Source organism: Trachinotus anak, unplaced genomic scaffold (genome assembly GCF_046630095.1).
Source record: "Trachinotus anak isolate AG129_WGS33_773 ecotype Australia unplaced genomic scaffold, CSIRO_AGI_Tana_v1 ptg000019l, whole genome shotgun sequence".
In the NCBI taxonomy this organism is placed as follows: domain Eukaryota; kingdom Metazoa; phylum Chordata; class Actinopteri; order Carangiformes; family Carangidae; genus Trachinotus; species Trachinotus anak.
In genome coordinates, this window is record NW_027273870.1 from 25,446,404 (window position 1) to 25,467,553 (window position 21,150).

General features: G+C 41.0%; 2 protein-coding genes across 6 annotated transcripts; both read left to right on the forward strand.

Moving 5' to 3' along the window:
• The first annotated feature begins 3,655 nt into the window (after window positions 1-3,655).
• Window positions 3,656-12,700, forward strand: LOC139635914 (beta-1,3-galactosyltransferase 2-like). 2 transcript variants are annotated; one of them, XM_071503482.1, is made up of 2 exons: window positions 3,656-3,943; window positions 8,735-12,700. In XM_071503482.1, exons 1-2 carry the CDS (start codon window positions 3,903-3,905, stop codon window positions 9,855-9,857), a joined length of 1,164 nt encoding a protein of 387 aa, XP_071359583.1. In that variant the 5' UTR covers window positions 3,656-3,902; the 3' UTR covers window positions 9,858-12,700. The 2 variants fall into 2 exon arrangements, with proteins under 2 accessions (XP_071359583.1, XP_071359582.1); XM_071503481.1 differs by lacking the exon at window positions 3,656-3,943 and adding an exon at window positions 4,974-6,390.
• A 1,244-nt stretch (window positions 12,701-13,944) lies between these two features.
• On the forward strand, window positions 13,945-20,599 carry LOC139635919 (beta-1,3-galactosyltransferase 2-like). Of its 4 annotated transcripts, none has more exons than XM_071503490.1 (2): window positions 13,945-14,753; window positions 18,279-20,599. In XM_071503490.1, exon 2 carries the CDS (start codon window positions 18,284-18,286, stop codon window positions 19,274-19,276), a length of 993 nt encoding a protein of 330 aa, XP_071359591.1. In that variant the 5' UTR covers window positions 13,945-14,753; window positions 18,279-18,283; the 3' UTR covers window positions 19,277-20,599. The 4 variants fall into 4 exon arrangements, with proteins under 4 accessions (XP_071359591.1, XP_071359593.1, XP_071359592.1 ...); XM_071503492.1 differs by lacking the exon at window positions 13,945-14,753 and adding an exon at window positions 14,758-14,781; XM_071503491.1 differs by lacking the exon at window positions 13,945-14,753 and adding an exon at window positions 16,414-16,550.
• Window positions 20,600-21,150: the final 551 nt, after the last annotated feature.

Here is a 21,150-nt window from a genome sequence, read left to right on the forward strand (position 1 = left end):
CAGTCGAAGTTTCAGTCAGCTTAGCGCAAAGAACTGGAAACGGGGAAACGTTGCGTGGCTCTGACAAAAGATGAAATCTGCCCATGTAAAATAAGCTGAGTTAACTGTCTGCTGACTGGAGTTCAATATTTACCATACAGACATGAGAAAGGTGTTACTATTTCTGAAAATGTCCAACTATTGCTTTGATATGTCGCCTTTCAGAGATGAAAAGATTCTTGATGTTAATTCTTGATTGTTAATAATAGTGCCAAAGAGAAAACAAAATCTTTCCTGTATACCAAGGAGACTTACCTAACGAGTGAGTCTGAGTACTGAGGGAAGGGAGGGAGGCTAAGTAGGAATGCCCCTCCCATTGTGGTGTTAGTATCAATGAAATAGGTTTACTAATCTCTTTACATAAAAGCTATAACACATTTATATAAATAATGACATAATATCTGAAAGGAGCTCTTGATCACTGAATCAATGAACCGTCTGCCATGTGTTGTGGTTTGTTTGAACTGCAAGATGTATGGGCCAGGGAGGAGGCCGTTAAAACTTGGCATGGGTGTGGTTAAAGGAGGTATGCGCTCCACTCACTGCCCTTCTCTTTATCTAAATCTGTGAATGCTTGTTTGTTCGATTTTGGTGAGATGAATTCACCAGTTCATCTCTTGCAGGGTTATTTTAGTAGCCTGATGCCTACATAAATGAAGTCCAGAGTCAAGTACTTTACGGTTTTATATCACAGACTTTTATACCTGGTAATTGCAAACTAGGATTTTCAAGTGTGAAAGCACTTTTACCTCATAAAATGAGGTAAAAACACCACTGGAGTTTGACCTGCAGTATATTCGCCATTAAAATCCCTGTTAAAGATTAAACCTACACTGTAGAGTTTTTTTTTTTGTGTGGAAACAATGATATGTTTACATTCACTGTTCCTCACTAAATACCACTGTGTGCATCCTTGAGGTCTAATAAACATGTTAAATGCATGTACTTCTTCATATACACAACGGTTTTCACTTCCCTGTCAATTATATTTCAATCTGTCAATGTTTAACTGCAGTGAGTGGTAAGGACAGTGAAGCAGGTTTGGTAAAAAGCTGTTTAATCCACAACTTCATGGCCTCTTGTCCACAGCATGTTGTTAGCCCCGCTAGCTCTCACAATTCATGCCAAGGATGCTGGTAAAACAGCTGCCTGCAGAAACGGAAGAAATCTGGCACAACTTCACCTCACATTGAGGTGCATGGAGAAAGGAAAGGATCCAAACAGGTCAAAACTCCAGCAACACTTGTGGTCAGCAGAAGAATTTCATTTGACCGACGCGTTTCGGTTTGTGGTCTTCGTCATGGTCATCAAGCGTGAAATGAGGCTGATGAGAGCAGTGGTACAGACCCACCTAAAGAAATATTTACGTAGCTGATCCATTTTTGAAAGTTTGCCACAGACACTCAGCTGACAGACAACTATAGACTCAATAACTTCCCCCTCTTTGTCGGTTGAGTGTAGCAATAGCTTGCAGACAACAAAACTGTGCAACAACATCAGTGAGGGTTAAATGTACTTCCTGACTTTAGCAGCTTCTTTGTTCTTTAGGCTTGGACTGGTGGAAACCAACAGTTTGTGGTTGAGTTATAGTCTAGACAAAGTACCACAAATGCTACTTGTCAGACACTCACACTGATATCGAGGTTCACTGCTTCTACATACTACATAATACATGACCACAGACACAAGATTAAAGATTATATCCTGTTATGTCATGTCATATCTTTTAGGGCCTTCACATCCTCATCCTTCACCTTGATCCACCACTTTACTGTCATTAGTTAATTGTCACAATAATATGTAATGACATGAGAACGTTTTTACTTGTCATTGAATCCAGTGACTCCCTGGGTTAATAGAGCTGCATGCAGACAATTAACACACCGGTCAACAGCTTAGAAGCCTGTAAGTAAACAGATGGTAAAGACTGCACACAGGCCCTTCTCACAATGGACACCTTTATCACCTGGCAGTGGCCGTTTTTACATGTTGACATAGTATACAGAGTAAGAAAGTCCACAATGGGAAGAGGGATGGGTGGACAGAACACAGGAAACTTGTTTGTTTCTCATTTCAAAATCAATGCTTAACCGCACATTTACCACTGTAACCAAGACGAAGGTCCTCTAACCTTAACAAATTATTTTAACCCAAACCATGACCTTTTCCTCAACCTATGCCAGCTCCATGCCTGTGTGCTCACACTGGCTGCATCACTGCTGCTGCTGCTATCAGCTCTATCTTTCTACATAGAGTTTGGTGGCCACTTAAATGTTGGTTTTCTCTTCATTGCGAATTAATATCTGGTTTATTTTTGACAGAAAATGTCACTAAAATGCCACTGTCTCCTCACGCAGCTACTAAAATGGTTTAAAAAAGTATATTTATACTTTTCATGGCTGTGACATTTTCAGATTCAGCCCAGACATAGACGACTGTAGTGGAAGGTGTCTTTTGCGCGTTTTGTGTAATGTTTTGTAAGGTTGCTGTGTGATGTCAACATGGCTATCAACAGGTCCTTTCCCTACCTAGTTTTGCTGGGAGCCACGCGTGTCACGTGTGAAAAATCCCCAACTTCCCTGTCACTGTCACAATAATAAAGGCATAAAAAGCCCTAATAAAAAAATTCAAATAAATAAATAAAAGTTCTAACCTTTCGTCCAGTACTTTTAGCTTTACTATTTCTGCAGTTTTAAACCCTGTTCACTGGTTTTCACACACTCTTGACTGCAACAAGTGGTGTTCAGGCATAACAGCTGACTCAGTGTGCTGATTTTTTTTTTATTAAATTGTATTTTCTGTTTTGTCAGGTCAATTGAGGTAATCCACAATCGTTCCACAGCACTTTTCTACAGTGCAGGTTGTGTCACCTGTGTTTTGTAACATTTTCTCACTTTTGTCCAACATCTTCTGCTCTTGAACCAGTATTTCCAGCTACATCAACAGGAATGCCTCCCCTCCCCTTTGCTTAAATACTGTGTTAAAGTCTCCTTCTCCTCTCTCATACTCTCACACAGAAAAGACAAAAAAAAAAAAAATTCCCATGACCCCATACAGTACATTTTCAGATTACATTTTAGTTGCGGTGGAGGAAAAATTATCTGGTTTTAATTAAGAGAAATTGCCCAACCAGGATCTCCTTTTTATCTGAGTTTTTGCCACCGGCACAGTTCTCTATGTGATCTTGACTGGGTGTGTTAATGCATGTATGTATGTATGTGTGTGTGTGCGAAACCAAATTCTTCCAAAAACTGGCACCACAGGTTCTGTAGTGCACAAACTTGAAGCTTCAAGGTCGAGTGGAGTGAACATTTTCAGAGTTGATTGAACTAATCCTGATCAGCTGGAACCAAAAACTCAGTTTTCCAACTCAGGGTTAGTCAATCCAGTGTTCAGGAGTTTAAGCCTGCTCAACAAAGGGATCTAATTTCAAGATGTTTCTGAATTCAGGAACTTCCTTGGAACAATTGTCAGCATTCTGTTACAGTGACTGTGTGTGTGTGTGTGTGTGTGTGTGTGTGTTAAACCAGGTGAACCTGGCCCCACAGGTTCTGTTGTCCTCAACTGTGAAGCAAACGTGAAGCTTCAAATGTCACAATTCCCCTCCCCCTTCCTCTCTCTCTCTCTCTCTCTCTTTCTCTCTTTCTCTCTTTCTCTCTCTCTGTCGCGATTCTAGGGACCAATTTACCGTCAGAGTATAGTCTTATTCCCGTGGACAGGACATGCGTTGGAGTTTTTGCTACTTTGTAATAAATAATAAGTCCTAATGGAAAACTGTGGATTCCATGGCTGAAGGAAAGTAGCCTATAGACTATAAAATAAGGAAGAATTAAGGAAACAAAGAAGGAAAGGTCGTAGCAGTCATGGGGGATCTCAGTGGCTCAGGTGTTGATGGGCTAAAAAGGTAAGAATTTAAAATCCCTTCAAACTAAAACACATCTTTATTCTTAAGTACATCAGCCTGCAGAAAGCATGAAGTTCAAGTTTGTTTTTTTGTATTTTTCTTTTTTTTTTTGGCATTAAAATGAACGTGATTTTTCATAGAAAAGTCACACACTGATTGTCTGACCTAAGACAAAAAAATTAGCGTATTTTAATCTTTGTGCGTTGATGGATGGATTTAGGTGACAATTAAATGCGCGCCACACCATCACTGAAAACTAGGTTATCAGCCGCAACAACCAGGGGGATCCGTTCACAGTCGTTTCAGATGATCAGGTGCGTAATTTACGCACGGTCCCCCAGAGCAGCGGTGTGAAGGCTGCTGAGAGAGACTCTGAAAAGCTGCAAACTCCACAAACCCGACTAATGACACAGTCAAAGGTTCATCAGGCTTCCTGTTTATTTATCTGGATATATTGAGGATAAGCAAATCATCCATCCATCCAGCCATTATCTATATCGCTGTATAGACAAATAATGTAATTTATAATATGGAAATAATGTCCCCATAGTGGGCCACACCCAGTCAGTTAGAAACAAACAAACAGAAGTATTTCTCCCTGACTCTCTCTGGCTGTGTCGGGGTTTTCTACACTTAGTTCCTGCTTCATGGCCATGGTGAAAAACACAAGTGACAGCAACAGGTTTATCTGTTGGTTCATTTTCAGTGAGACAACATAGAGATAGAGGTTACTGATTATATCTTTATGGGAGGGGACTGGAACATGACACCAGAACAGTGGGGAAACTATGACTTTAAAATTTCAAAAGCACATTTTTCTGATCTTTGTTTAATAGATTTAGTTTTAGAAACCACAATGAGGGAATTTAATGTCAGATTTCTATTAAATGAATATTATTACGATAAGACCAGAGGGGTTTCGAAAATAACGAATCAGTTGACTGTAATGAGAATTCATCACATTCAAAATTAGAGAATTTACCATAAACTTTACTCCGGGGAAATTAGTCATTACTGCTGAAAATCTGAAGAAAACAAGCATGTGTCCTCATGCTTTCACAATTCAGAAAGTAGAGAAACTCAGCTATGCATCTAATAATGGAGTAAAATGCAAAGATTTTAGAAGTGTAGAAAAAGACATTTTCACATTATTAATATAAGTTATTCCTCAGATTATTCTGTAGATGCATAGAACATTATCCCACGTATTGAGGACTTCTTTAAGGATTGATGTGAGTCAGATCTTAAGATTGAGGAACTGGATTCAGTTATCTTGAAGATGGCATTAAACAAATCTCCAGGGATGGAGGGATGAACTGGATCAGTTCTCCTGGAAGGAATTTATTATCCAAAGCTTTAAAGAAGTGTGTAGAGAAGAAAGATGTTAGGGCATGAAACAAGGTTTAATCACCCTGATCCCAGAATCTAAAGATAGAAGAATATTAGATCATTTGAGACCAATTGTATCGCTCAATACAAATTATAAAGTACTTTCCGGGGCTGCTGGACTGAAGACCATAATTAGTGAGACTCAATTAGTGAGACTCAATCAGGACTTTTGAAAGGAAGGTCAGTTCATAATAACATGAGAGTGCCCTAACCTGGTAAGAGGAAATGTGTTCCTCTAAAAATACAACATGTTAACTATGTTAAAAACTTGATTTTCATTGGAGGGGGTCTTTAAGTAAAAGTATAGAAGTATCATAATGAAATTGGACTTAAATATCAAAAGTAAAAGTACTTCTTACATTCTTGGCCATTGTGACTCATATATTAGTAAGCTACATATGACATAATTAGATCCCGATGCAGAAATACGTTGACAGCATTTTACTTTTGTAGCTGGTGGAGCTGGCGCCTGATTGCTCTACCTTATATAGCCTAGGTATAGTTAGTTTAGGCCACTGGAGCCCAACAATAATAATCATAGTAATAATAACAATAATCATGATGATGAATTTTGAAAACTAAGGGGGCGTCTGTGTCAGATTTGTTCCAGTTTAATAAAAAGGACCCTTAAGTGCCACCTTCGTCCAGACTCACACGTCCTCCTCCACTCCCTGTAACTCATATCCAACGCACCCTTCCGTGTGGCGGTCTGTTTGAACTAATGAGCACACGTTTCCTCTGACAACATCCTCTCTGCGCCACCTTTAACAGTGCAGAAGGAACTTCTGTCAACACATTACATTTCACTTGCAAACGCGACAGCCAACATCTCCACACATGGCGTACACGGAGCGTGTCGCCCGCCCTGCTGCTGCCGCCCCTGCCCGCGTCAGGGTGCTCTCTCGCCGGCCCTTCCTGCTGTCTACTGTCGGCCTCAGACGCGCGCTCAGGGCGCAGGTCGGCTTCCTCCTGTCCACGCAGTCCGCGTCTCCGCTGGGATCACGCCGACTCCTGGGGCTCTGCTCCGCTCAGGTGCAGGGGATCGCTGTCTCACATCAGTAAGCTCTGAGGCCGCTGTTTGCTCAGGTTAAGGTTTGCTCCAGGCGGCCGCTGGCAGCAGCTGCCCAGGGAGGATTTGCCGCCAGGGTTTCCATATCTTGTCTGTGTCCTCTGGACTTAACAAGCGGCTGCCGTCTTTTGATGGATTGATTTCTCCCTTCCCCATAGAAAACATGCAAAACACAGCACAATAAACCTTTGAGTCAGGTTCTGTAACCTACTTTCCTTCTGTGGGATCAGCAGCTTATCTGAAGGGTGGAAACCAAAAGATTAGTCAAATAAGTAACTGCATATGCATTTGACAGTACTATGGTACATTTCCCTGTATGATCTTCTGCCCTTCTTGTAATTCTGTCCCATCTTCTGCAGTTGGAGCTGGGAGTTTACATGTTTATGCCTTCTGAGTGTGAATGTAAGGATTTTTTGAAAAATATTTAAAGAATTTAAAGACAATGATACACAATTCTCTCATATGATCATAGATTTTTTTTTAAAATTAATTAATTAATTTTTTGGTTGACTGCATAGACTGTATATAAAAATGGATGGAACTCCAGGTCTGAAAAGTGAAGCCAATGTGGAGGCACCTTAAACCTGCAGTCTACAGTATTTAATGACTATCAATGCTACATCTATTTCATAATTTCTGCGAGATTTTATAAGGAAGTGCGTCAAAAAGTGCATAGTAAGTGCTAGTTAGACATGTTTTAGGAAGGGGATGAGCTCTCCACAGATAAGAACAGGTTGGACTGCCTTGTGTGCAGGGGGGACAATGCCAGAAGACATTCCCTGGAGGAACCATTTAGAGGACAGTAGATGATGAAGCATGCACGTACGCATTGGGACGTTACTACCATGTGATTGACAGACTGTAGCACACACAGTGACCTGCCTGAGCACAGAGTACAGAGCAGGTCAGACCCCCCCCCCCCCAGCTCCACCTTCTTGTCCAAATATGGTTTCTTCTGGTTTCAGAAAACCAAGAAGGCAACGGCCAAATTACAAACTCGAGGCTTCAAAATTGCAGTTCACAAACCAATGTGTGACATCACGGTGGGTAGATACTTGGTTCGCTGTCGCATGAGATCTTTATAGTTACTTGTCAAGTCAGATTTTATACCATTTTATTCCTACGGTGTCGCTTTGAATGTGATTTGATGACAATAATACAAAAATATCGCCAGATGAATCCTTCATTGTGCATGAGCCACTGTCAACTGCTGCAGAGCTGCCCTGTAATAATCAGCTGGTTTAGATCACTCAAGTTAAAAGATCATACATTTTTGATGTGGGAGAAGATGTGACAGGTTTGCATAGCAACCACGCATTAAAGAAACTACACAACCAACTGTGTTGAAAGAGCTGCCTCCAGGTTATTGAGCAAGAAGGAATAACCAGAGAGCTCAAGCAAAACACATGCAAATAGACAAAACACAAGCAAATTCAGAGTCTGACATGTGATGCAAATACTCGCAACAAAACCAAATACACAAAAACGGTGCATCGATCAAATGAAACAACAGCACATGCAGCTGTTTTAAGGCCCATCAACACCACAGACACGTGAACCCATGCGCCATGCAAAGATTCGTCTACAGCAGGACAGAGTCATGGTGCTGGCAGTTGAAGAAAACTGTTTCAGGCTCCTGTCTGTGCAGGTGTTGCTGTTTTACCAGATCAGATGTTTTACCAGATCAGCTACAAGCCTTTATCAGTTGGTGTGCTTCTTGTGCCTGTACCTGATAGTTCTGCTGGACCGGAAAAACTGGGTTTCATAGGATTCCTCTGAAAGTATGATACTGACACTAATGCTGAAATGCCAAGTCTGCCGAAATGCCACAGGTGTATTTGAGGTAATTTCAAACGGTGTCGTCAGAGAGAGAGCACAAGTTTGTTTTTCAACTGTAAAATGTCCCATGAGAAACATATCTCATTTAAAAAATTATAATATTAATATTGGCTGCTATATGATTATCTGATTTTGTTTTTTCTTTTTTATAAGTATCTATCCTCATCAACTGCAAAAATCAGGCTACATTGCTCTTACTGCTAGTGCTACCATGATCATATGATCATATCATTTTAATGTTAAAAAATTACTCCAAGCAAATTGTAATTAAAAACTAAAAGTCAGTCATTAAGGTTTTTGTTTTGTAGGTGTGAGGAGTTTTATGTGATGTGATATATAACCGTGGAGCACAGTTTGTTGTGTTGAACCTCCATATTATGATATATATGTTGATATTGAGGAAAAGAAATCATAACGTTGTGTTTACTGTACAGCTGTTTAATTTTGGTGTGGTAAACTCTCCAGTTTTAACTCTGTCTTTCTTATCTTCTCAGACAACTCGCTGAGAAGAAGAAGGCTTTCATTTACTCCTGGGTCCGGATCATCTTCCTGTTTTGTCTAGTGCTCTGCATCTTTTGTTACACCCTGTCCATCAGCTCTCTGCCATGGCTGTGGAGCTTTCCACTCCAAAAGCACTACAACAGACTTTTCATTTGGAACAATCCGGACAGTGTACGTCCTTCTTATTACGTCCATCCAAAACACAGAGCTAAACTGAATGGACTCAATGGAACCGCAGAACCAGCTACCACATTACCTACTGTTGCACCTACAGGCATTGAGTACCACCAAGCTTACCCACGCAACTACCACTTCATTATGGATAACACCGAGGTGTGCAAAACCAAGACCCCTTTCTTGGTCCTGATGGTTCCAGTAGCACCAAACAATGTGGCAGCTCGGGACGCCATCCGGCAGACATGGGGCAATAGGAGCCTGGTTCAGGGCGAGGTGGTGATCACTATGTTCATGCTGGGCCTCTCTGGAGGAGGTGATGATGGGCAGCAGCAGGAGAGGCTCAAACAGGAGGATCTTCAGCACCATGACCTGATCCAGAGTGACTTCATGGACACGTACCTGAATCTAACCATCAAAACCATGGTGATCATGGACTGGCTGGCGACCCGCTGCCCGACAGCAGCGTACGCCATGAAGATCGACTCGGACATGTTCTTGAACATTGACAATCTGGTGATTATGCTGCAGAAGCCAGACATCCCCAAGATGAACTACCTGACAGGAATGCTTATGTGGGACAGGCCGGTCGTCCGCTCAAAGGACTCCAAGTGGTACGTCCCAGAGGAGATGTACCCAGATCCCTTGTACCCGACCTACACTCTGGGCATGGGATATGCCTTCTCCAACGATCTTCCAGAGAAATATGTGGAAGCCTCAAAATCAGTCAAGCCCTTTAACATAGAGGATGCTTATATTGGAATGTGCATGAAAAAGCTGGGATTGGCGCCCACGTCGCCTCCAGATCCATCCCAGTTCAAGGCCTATAACACAAGATATGATCGCTGTGAATACTCCAAAGTCATCACCTACATTCTTGGTTCTTCAGAAGAGCTGATAAATTATTGGACAGACTTGAAGAAGCCTGGACCACCTTGTTAAGACAAGGACTGGTACAGATGCATGGAGAAATCACAAGGGTGGCAGGGTGTTGGGAAGTGAACTTATTTATAGATTGCCAATATATTTGTATATATTTCTTTATATGATAAGATTACAGAGGTTTATGAACAATTGCACTACAAATCTTTTTGACTTCGGTGTACTTAAACCTTCTGTGGGTTGGCAGCGAAGAAAATTTTGAAGGTGTTCATTTTGACTAAATTAAAATGAAAATATGAGTGAGTAGAATTAAAAGCACCCTGAGGAGATGGGTTCTGTTCTTGGGTTCTTGGTTGTACGTGCTTTGCACAGTGGCAGACATGCCTCCCATGAACACCAGGAAGCCTGGATATACAATTCTGATCAATGTAAGGGGCAGCAATTCTGCATATTATTATTTATTCTGCAGGGGTAGCAATGAGTCAAAAAAAAAAAAAAAAAAGACGAGGGAAAGACCACTTGAAACCAATGGTACAAATGCATGTTTTAAATAAAAAAAAGAAAAGAAATCTGCATCTATTGAGAGGAAGGGAAAGCTTTCAGTGTGTTTCAGAGATTTCAAGGAGGAAAACTCCTCTGTGTTTACAATTAATACTTCTGAGGGTGTCTTTTAAGTTACAAAGGAAAGAAGCCATTGACTTTTTGATAGATTATTATTATTTTTTTTTTTTGCAGATTAATGTAATTTTTTAAATGAAATTAAATAATTAAAGACGCTAAACTATTGAATACTCTGGAACTTGGACTTAATATTCATAGAAAATGTCACCTTTACTACATTTTCTTTGGATTTCTGGAATTTTGAACAGCATGGTTTCTATCTATGAGATTCCCATTACAGGGTCCAGGAACCTCTTGAGGTCCTTCAAGGATAGCTTCAGATTTTTAAAGAAAATTACTCTGGCCAATATGTACAGTGAGTTATTGGTTGTTGCTATTATTTTCTTCTACATGGTGGCAGTGAAGTGATCCTTTCCCTGCATCATTACATTGACTGCGTTCAGATGCTCACTGGTATCCTGATTACGATCAGGTTTTTGCTGTATACCGCTCATGTGTTGCGCATATCCTGGTTTCAGAAATCTGTTAAGTGTTTGAGATGTGTATTCAAGGAAATGAATAACTACTGTAGGTGTCTCATGATCCGTGTAAACGCCATAGCCCAAATACGATCAAAACCAGGATATGGCTCAAAATGTAGAGTAAATATGCTCAATGTAAGAGGACAAAATCCAGTGTTTGCTCTATACAGCCAAATTTAAGTAGGGTGTTATTCAAAGGTTTTGCTACGCAGTTTCCCTTTTGTGGTACTGTCCCTCCACTGCAGCTCAGCAAGGGCACACAAAGCGGGAATTTCACACAACAAAGACTAACTAAGCCTTATATTAATCTTAGCTGAACTTATAATGAAAATTTCTGCACAGAAAGGGGTAGGGATTTTATTTCATGGCGTGAATGCAGGGGGGGGGGGGGGGGGGGGTGCTTACACCAACCAGTAACTTTTTGTGGATGTCAGTATATTGGGTTTTCATGTACCCTGGTGACACTGTACTGACTGTATGTATTTATATCTGCACTATGTACACATACACTTGTAAATGATGAGAACAACCAATACTTGGATGATAGGTCTAAACTGTATTTTGATTTTGTTTTGAACAAAACATGTTGTGAGTATCTTCAACTGATTGGAAGGTGCATTATGGGAGCAGTTAAATCAGTGTGGAACAAGACCTCATATAAGCATTGAAGAAAAGTTCATGATCTTTGTATATAGATAGTATTTATTGTTTTTAGGTCATCCACTCACTCTTCTTTGGCTGCATGAAGACAGAAGCATTTGAAAGATTTCTACATGCCCCAGCAAACAGGAAGAGCTCAAGGAGAACACTTTTCACCATTGGAAATCTGAAGTAAATAAGAGACATACAGAGCGTATGTAGGTCACTGCAGGCGTGATAAGATCAGTACTTTTCCCCTGGTCTTGAAGTGGATTGGGCAGTAGAGCAAAGTTATAACTGCTTAAATGTTGGATCACTCCAGAATTTAGTCCCTTTCAATGACAAAAGCTAAAATAATCACATGGAAATCTTTGCTTGACCGACTGCACCTAACTCGCAGCTGATTTTCACAGCTCTGTGATGTCTTTTCTCAGAGATTCAGCGTTGATGTTCAGTGACGCCTCCATGTTGGTGCAAGGCAGAGCCGGAGGAGTTAGGTTTTCAGGTTCTCTGTCTAAACTGATAAGAATTTGGTGGTCAAAGGTCACAGGTCAAGGTCATTGTTAATACATTTTTTTGCCATAACGTGTGTGCTGAGTATGAAACCGTTTCACACCAATGTGCAATAGTTTAAAACAATGACATTTTAGGTCATTGGTCAAAGGTCAACTTCACTGTGATATCATAATGTTCTGCCAAAACACTATTTGCCATTACTCAATACTGTAACTCAGGAGGGAGAGATTGTCACCACATTTCCTGTAACTTGGCTCGTTGGCTGAGTCATACAACCATGAGCTGGTAATTCTAGTTTTTACTAGTGTGCACTGCATTTATAAAATGACAGGATTTGTTCAGCAGTTAATAAAGACAATTGTTGATTTTATCCTTTTAAAACAAGACATACAAGATCCAGCGCAGGATATGCATTACATTTCCTTGTACGGTAAAATGAAATATGCCGTAAAATCCAACCTGTTCCAACTTTTTTTGAAACTTGTTGCTGGCATCAAATTCAAATTGAGCATATATTTTTCTTAAAACAATAACATTTCTGCATTTCAACATTTGATATGTTGTCTTTGTTCTATTTTCAATTAAATATGGATTTACATTTGCAAATCATGGCATTCTGTTTTTATTTACATTTGTTTCCCAACTTTTGGGGAAATGGGTTTGTAGTTCAAACTACTAAAGAAAAATATCAAATTGACTATGTACATGTGAAAATATAATACAAGGAAGTCCCATGCCTAAATTAAAAAACTAAAATACCCCACTATTCATGGTAAAGTGCAAAGAATATCAACTTTGGTTTTGTATACAATAACAGCTTCGGTACAGCAGTGGTGATTCCTCCTCAGGCTGAGATCTGGGAGGTTTATCCATGATGAGCTTGTTGCTGTTTGAGCACTGAGCAACACCTGCTTTGGCTTTTGCGTATGCACTACACAAAGGTTGAGTGTGTGGTATGGACTGCCTGATAAATGCATTGCCTGTATATGCCTACACCGTGGTCAAGTGAAAGAAAAGCGGGCGGGCCTGGCCAAAAGAAGTTCAATTACAGTAAAGAAAGTAAAATGATGGTAAAATGAAAAAATTTAAAATCATGAAAAAATTGCTAAAAAGTAATTTATCTACTCCACTATGCACATATGAATGTAGCTGAACTACCAGCAAGCCACTGCAAAATGTAGTCAAATGACTTTTATTTATTTACCTGTAGTTCATCTCTCCCTGACACTGTCTATGAAAAACATGCAAAAGTGCTGCTTAAATGTTTAATTAATTGAGACACGTTTTGTGTTTGCCATTACTTTTTCATCAGGTTTAGATATTCATGAGTCTGTGCTGTGTCAAACAGTTTGTGACATTCATGGACAGGATATCAAGTTGCATTCAAGGTCTTAAGTGTCAAGTTTGGTGACGCTCAAACAGTATCACAGCTCTTTCTAGATAATGTCGTCCTTGCATCTTCATCAGGCCGTGACGTCTGAATTACACTGCAGTACAGCTGAGTGTGAGTTTTCAGTAATAATTGCTACTATTTTCTTTTTTTTTTTTTTTCTTCCACAGGATTTTGTTTCAGGAGGATTTGCAGACCAATGTGTTTGGGACTAGGAGTAGCAGCTATGGCAAATTGTTTTAACATTTATTGACCTGACAGGATTTGCATTACAGGAATCAGCAATTTATTCAAGGCCAGTCAAAACTTGAGGTACCTTTAATTATGTTAGAACTAATCACAAGTCCAGTTACATTATATGATAAGTAAGAGTGAAGTTACATTCCCCATTAACTCGTATAGAAACTCCAATTTAAACATAATTTTAGTTTTGAAACTAGAATTCAAATTAGATGCTAAACAAACAGTTTGAGTTGTGTAGTTTCAAATGAATGTGGGCTAGAGCATGTAAATTATGGAAGGAAGGTATGTGAACATATTGAGACATCTAGTGGTGTAAAAAGCCTATTACAGTAAAATGATGTCCCTCAGTACATTAGTGAAAGAGGCAGACAGCCAAAAAATACCTGTGATTAAAAATTGTTAATAATTTCATTTAATCCATTTGGGGTCATTTGATGGACTTTCTAGGAAATTATTAGGAAATCACAGTGTAAACTAAAACATTTCAGAGTACTTTAAAACATAGGATTTGTGTACATTTGCAAGACGATATTTTTATATAGATAAAAGATAAGATATAGATATATTTGACTGAAGTTCTCAAGAAAAGTGTCAAATTCTCACAACTGAGGAGCTGGAACCGATGAATCCCGGGTATTTCGATAATCATAGTCTACCTGAAGACTGATTTTGTGCAAATTGACCAAGAATTGTTCTGGCTCTGAGTCATTCAGCAGGTTTTTCTAGCTGAGCAACAGGGTCGTGGGGTGAGATCTCAGGTGAGCTGCACAATGTCGTACCACAGTAAACACGAACACATTTTAAACGCGTGACAAAGTCAAACATGAAATCAGAACATGCATTTGACATGAAGTGGACGCTCTTATCTCGGCGGGGTCTTAGATCCGCTATGGTGAAAATGAGGAATCGCGGGCAGGTAGCGACTTTACGTTTCACAGGTGACATGTGAGGCTGGAACACCTGCTGACGTCAGTCCCGGAACCTGCGCTGTGGGCTCAGCAGAGGAGGAAGAGACGGCGGCTGAAGGTGAGTGGAGGGAGACGTTGTTATCCAGGTGTGTTTGAAAAGTCACAACTTGGTTAAACTTGGCACATCAGTGGGACACCGCAAATCCATTTCGGTTGAGTATAAGAGATTGAACTTTTCCACTCATACTTCAGACATCGGACCAGTGGCGGGTCACCGATACCCAGTCTCCCATTCGGCCCCATACTTCCACAGCCTTTGTGTTCATTCTCACGGCCACAGTGTGGGCACAGGCGGGGGGTGACCCGCAGCAAAGCGCCGTGCGGTGGGTTCGAACCCGCACCGATGATAATCATCCGTGATCCGCTCTACCCGGTCACACACCGCGACATCGTGCTGGAGTTCATACGTGGGGAGGACAACCACTGACACTGACGTGATTTTCCGCACACGCAGTTTGATAAACTTTCCACTCGACGTGACATAAATCACAGCTCCCCTGAATAAATTGTTGGAGCCTTGTTACGTGTCCTTGTGCATCTTTAACCGGTTATACGGATATTCTCTTGGCATCACGTAGACCACACCTCTGATCTTACATTTACATTTCCTCATTTGGCAGAGGCTTTTATCCAAAGCGAGTTACAAGTGAAGGAAAGAATAAATAAATAATATATAAATAAATAAAATAAACTCAACAAAAATAGGTTGCATTTGGATTTTTCCTCACAGGTTCAGCTGGTACACTCACATGTTGCTGCAGTGGCGTGAAAGTAAAACTGCATCATCATCCTCCCAGATATCAAGCTGCAGGCCTCATGTAGCTGATAACTTCTGAAAGCAAGACCTGTTTTACTTAACTTACTCTGATACTTGTATCAATGTTGTTTTCGTACACACACACACACACACACATATATAGGCCTATTTACAGTAAGTAATCTTGCCTCTGCCAGCATATATGTAGGCTATCTATCAGTTGCAGAGATCAAAATTAAGGTGGAGGCAACATAAGTATTTAAATCAAAATGCAAAACAACTCAGTCCGAACCAGGAGTGCATGAGAGCTGGTATCAGCCGCGGCTGAGTTACATTTACATGTACTCATTTGTGTTAAACTACCTCAAAGCATGCAGCAGGAAACCCAGCTACTAAGTCCATCTATTTAAGTGCAAGGAGATGAAGTAAAGAAGTGCGCCTGTTGTGCATAGTTGTACAGGTTTGTTCTGAACTGCCCTTTTCCTCTGACAATGAAAACCAGCGTATATAAATAAAAGTAAGTGGTAACACCCAGCATTTGCAAGATGACAGAATATGAAATAAATAAATAGATGCACTGTTGTTACATCACAGAAGGTAGCGTTTCAGCTTGCATGAACAAATATATTACTGTCAGCAAAGAGGTGACGAGCCTACAGTGTGTTATCCTACAAAGGATACACCATCATCAGAAACCCAGTGAAATGTCAGAGTCCCCGCCTGTTACAGAACCCACATAACAGAAACACAAATGGATTTCTTTGGGATTTAGGACTAGTGCTGCTTCAAACGACTGTCGGGTGGTTTTACAGCTGGAGTCTCTGAAACTCCACAGCCTCCTGAAACACCATCAGTTCAGAATCATGTGTTAAACTAATTCTCACAAAGTGGGAAAGGGTTAGAAAGGAAGTATAGAGGAGCCCATTTCAACTCACATGTGTTTGACTTCAAGACGTCACATCTGGCCTAACCTTTTCATATCCAGTCCGTGGGTGTAACCAAGCGCCTGGGCACCCTGCCATCCTCCAGCAGCGCTGCATGGGGGCGGGGACACGGCGGCGGCTCTCAAGAAGACGGGTGAAAACCAAGTCTGTGCCGGTGAAGCCCACTTCCACACTTTTTTTGTTTTTACGTTTCTGTCGTCGACCCTCTGTGTGTGTGTTTTCCGTGGGGAAATGGCAGTGAGTATGAGATTAGAGACTGAAAACAAGAAAACACTGAAAACATGGTCGGCAGCTGCGGCGCAGGGCGGCCGCCGGACACTTCCTTAAAGCCAGCGGCAGGACAGCATTCAGCCGTGTTTAGTTCAGGCTGAAGAAATCTGTAGTGTCTGGTTGACAGTGTTTCCAGTGTGATTCTCTGAAAGTTGAATGAAAACGCTGAAATGTGTGAAACATGGGTCGATGTTACGGTGCGTGTCTCTCCCCACTCGTGGATGATCACCTACAGCGGGGTTTGATGTTGTTTTCACCTTGCGTGTGTTTGTGTTTCATCGGGGCATCCGTGGTCGTGGGGACTGTACACAGCTGTCACGACCGCGCAAAATACAGTCCAGAAACTTTCCAGGTGTGTGGATGAGAGGAAGGAGACGGGAGCGGTCCCACCCACCGGGCTGCTGACAGGCGTTTCCGGTCGTGTGATTGCGTCACAAAATACGCTCCAGTTTGACGTGCAGGCCTATCTGGATACACAATCCTCAAGACATAAACATGCATTTTAATTTATGTTTATATAAATTTAATATAAGCTATCTTTCATCTCTGCATCAGGAGACTCTGATAGCTATTTGAGCAGGGGCGTCCCCTCTCCTAACAACTATAACACCCTAACATGCCTAACTAGCACTGACTACGCACGCTTCTGCACTTCTTTACCTGATCTCCACTTATTAAATAGATGTATTACTTCACACTTACACCAAGTCCTGCTCCTGTACTGAAGCTTTCGTTATGTCCCTCACTTGTAAGTCACTTTGGATAAAAGCGTCTGCAAATTACACTTGAGTAACTATTTCCCAAATATTCAAATATTGAATGTGTAATACCACACGACAACAGTAAACATAGACAGTAACATTAATCAACAGACTTTTTGCCCAATTAGGATGATTTTTCTTGTTTCACTAAAATGCTCCTCTTACTTTTCAGGTCAACATTATCGATTTAAATGTGATACTTTCAACAACACTATATATGTCTTGTAAACAAAATCTTTGATATCCAATCCTTCCATTTTGCCAAATTTCATGCAAAATTTAGGTCGGATCAGTTTTGGATGGATGTAGCTTTTCTGGACAATAGGAAAACTAATGCATGACTTGCATGACTTGCAGCCACTTCTCCGGCACGTAACTCCCACCATTAAATCATCTGTCCAAAATATTAACAACTGTGTTAGAAAACACATGGTTGTTTGATTTAAAAAAAAAAAAAAAAAGTCAAAGCTACAAGTCTGCGTGCATAAAAACTTATGGGGGAAGTAAACTATGAGTCCCAAGGTGCATTTTGGCAAGAAACCTCCAAACATTGATTTTATATTACATTACCTACATTTAACTGGATGTAAGTGAGGTTATGGTTACAACGTTTCAAAGCTCATTCTTGTTGTTTTCTGCAGAAATGTTCACTTTTATGAGCAAAACATCAAAATATTAAGAAGGGGACTAATGACCATTACATTGATAAGGAAAGACTCTTTTGTAATTGCATTTTCCAAATCAATTGATTATGTTTTTGTTCCTTAAACACTGTAAATTCCTGAGGTGTGTGGCTGTTTTATCTCAATCATATTTCCATGTGATTAAAAACAAGTCTCTTTTCTTCGTAGTTTTAATGGAGAACAAGAGGAAATACCTAAAATGGATTTTAATCAGCATCCTGGGAACAGTGATAGTCTTCCTCCTCTATCACAGCTATGAATGGAAATCATTGCCATATCATTCTGATGAGAAATCATCGCCATATCATTCTGATGAGAAATCATCGCCATATCATGTGGCCTATCCACGAGACTACAAATTCATCATGGATGACACGCCGACGTGTAAGACCAGTACTCCGTTCCTAGTCCTGATGGTTCCAGTTGCACCCAGCAATGTGGCAGCTCGGGACGCCATTCGACAGATGTGGGGAAATGAGAAAATAGTTCTGGGTCAGCTGATCGAGACTCTCTTCGTACTGGGCCTGCCTGGAGGAGCTGATGCCGAGCAGCAGCAGGAGAAGCTCAGACAGGAGAGTCAGCAGCACCACGACCTGATCCAGAGTAACTTCCTGGACAGCTACTACAATCTGACCATCAAGACTATGGTGATGCTGGAGTGGCTGGCTGCGCACTGTACTACTGCTTCTTATGCCATGAAGGTTGACTCAGATGTGCTAGTCCACGTTGAGAATTTGGTGAAACTATTGCTAGATCCCAGCACTGCCAAACAGAACTACATGACAGGTTTGGTGTGGTGGCACAGTCCAGTTTTAAGAAACCCGTTTGCAAAGTTCTACATGCCGGGAGATGTGATTGCGGAGCCAGAGTACCCCCCATATCCCCTGGGTATGGCTTACATCATGTCCCTGGACCTGCCGGGGAAGATTCTAAGCGTCTCCCCTCAGATTAGACCAATCTACATCGAAGACGCCTACCTGGGAATGTGTCTGAAACGCCTGGACATTTCCCCCACCAACCCCCCTGAAAATACGATGTTTCTAGTCAACCCCACGCATCCTCTGAGCGGCTGCAGCCTCTCCAAAGTGATCGCCACAACAACGACAAGCATCCAACAGATGACGGGTTACTGGAAGAGGAGCAGAGAGCCAGAAGCGAGGTGCTGAACTCCATCAGGACTGTTTAGTTTATATGGAAACTATATTTTTGATGCTAACTTTTGATGAAGGAAATTTTCTTCACTTCAAGTTTTTTCACTTGTTTTATCTGTTAACAGCCTTCAGTGTTACACTGATTAGCTTCAATTGTGACTGTGTCTAGATGGAGGCAGTGTTATCCTCCATACCCGGGATACCCGAGCTCTTATAGATAAGGAGGTAGAAGGAAAGCATAAACTTAGAAGATATCGTTCAAATCTAGTTAGTGTCAAGGGTGAGCTAAGTCGGTGAAAGGTCAAGACACATGGAATATTAATTGGGTAAGAACATGAGACAGTGCGGATCTTGGTGTCCAATAGCATCTTCACACATGAATGTTCAGACTATAGTTTAGCCTTATTTGGAGTAAGGTGTGGTAAATGTTGCAACTGTGTGAGATCTGAATATATGCTAATTGTCAGACAAGACATCCTTGGAAATTGGTGTGGCACTACCCTAGTTCACATGCTGACTGTGCACTGCTCATCATTTTCTCCTCAACCAAGCTGCCTAAGACATCTGAGCGGTGGTGCAGTGGTTAGCGCTGTTTCCTTGCAGCAAGATGGTTCTGGGTTCGAACCCTGGGGGCCTTTCTGTGTGGAGTTTGTAACTCTTTGTGTTTTCTTCCCATAGTCCAAAGACATGCACATTAGGTTAATTGGTGACTCTAAATTGCCCGTGTGGTTGTTTGTCTCAAAATGTCAGCCCTGTGATGGACTGGCGACCTGTGCAGGGTGTACCCTGCCCTCACCCACTGTCAGCTGGGATTGGCTCCAGCCCCAACACGACCCAGTTCGGATAAGCGGTATATAGAACGTGGGTGGATGGATGAAGTGCTTTATTAAGTGTTTGCAGACTACAATGTAGAAGTCCATTGTTTCTTTGTCTCTGTTCTTCTCAAACTGTTGAACTGTTATGACTCTCTAATCAGCTCTGACACAGGCAGGAAAATCAGATGTATCATAAATTATGATAATAAACACGATGACGGATTTCTACATCAGGAGTTTTTCCAGTTTGCAGTTTTGTTTGCAGTGTTGTAGTGTTATAGCCATAAACATAACTTCACTGGTGTTATGCTCCTGTTCTAAGTCCCATGTTCCCTGCATAGACAAAAGTCTTGTACAAAAGAGTTCAATGAAAAACATGTTTGGTAAAGCCTAAGTTTGATATTTCAGGATTTCAAGGAGCAACATGATTTTGACATTATTCAACTGTATTTGAAATGTAATGTTACAGTATAAAGAAATAAGCAATGATTTGTAAAATTAAACTGTTCTGGGTGGCCCGGTAGTCGAGTGGTTAGGGTGTGTACCATATTGAGCGCAAGACACTCTTAGCAGGGCAATCACCGGTTCGACTCCCGACCGGTCCAACTCTTTCCTGCATGTCATTCTCCTCTCTCTACCCCCTTTCCTGTCAGTCTCCACTTACCTATAATAAGGCATAAAAAAGCTCCAAAAAATAATTTAAAAAAAACAAAAAACTGTTTTGTACTTTGGATGACAGAGCACTGGAGTCAAGTTCCTAGTAGCTGTTAATGACCTGTGCACAGCTGTAGTTAGTCCACAAGGGGGCAGGCTAACATCAGATACAATCTACAGTGCATCTTTCAGGGTGACTCAGAATTAACTATGATTTGAAAAATGTTGACACTAAGCAATGAAACTTATGAACAGCAATACATGTATGAATAATGTTTATCATACTGGCAAAACTATAACAACACCTTTACTGTGTTGGTGATTAGATTAAAATTAGTCGATGCCACTTCAGAAGAAGACCTTTATGACTCCCCCTTAATTAGCGCAAGCACATTAAAGATTATCTTTTGTAATCTATAC

Excerpts from the sequence above, each read along its gene's own strand:
- LOC139635914 (XM_071503481.1), top strand. The coding sequence starts at position 6,170 with ATGGCGTACACGGAGCGTGTCGCCCGCCCTGCTGCTGCCGCCCCTGCC. Across the intron at positions 6,391-8,734 it reads GGGATCGCTGTCTCACATCA|ACAACTCGCTGAGAAGAAGA; the intron begins GTAAGCTCTGAG and ends TTATCTTCTCAG.
- LOC139635919 (XM_071503490.1), top strand. The coding sequence starts at position 18,284 with ATGGAGAACAAGAGGAAATACCTAAAATGGATTTTAATCAGCATCCTG.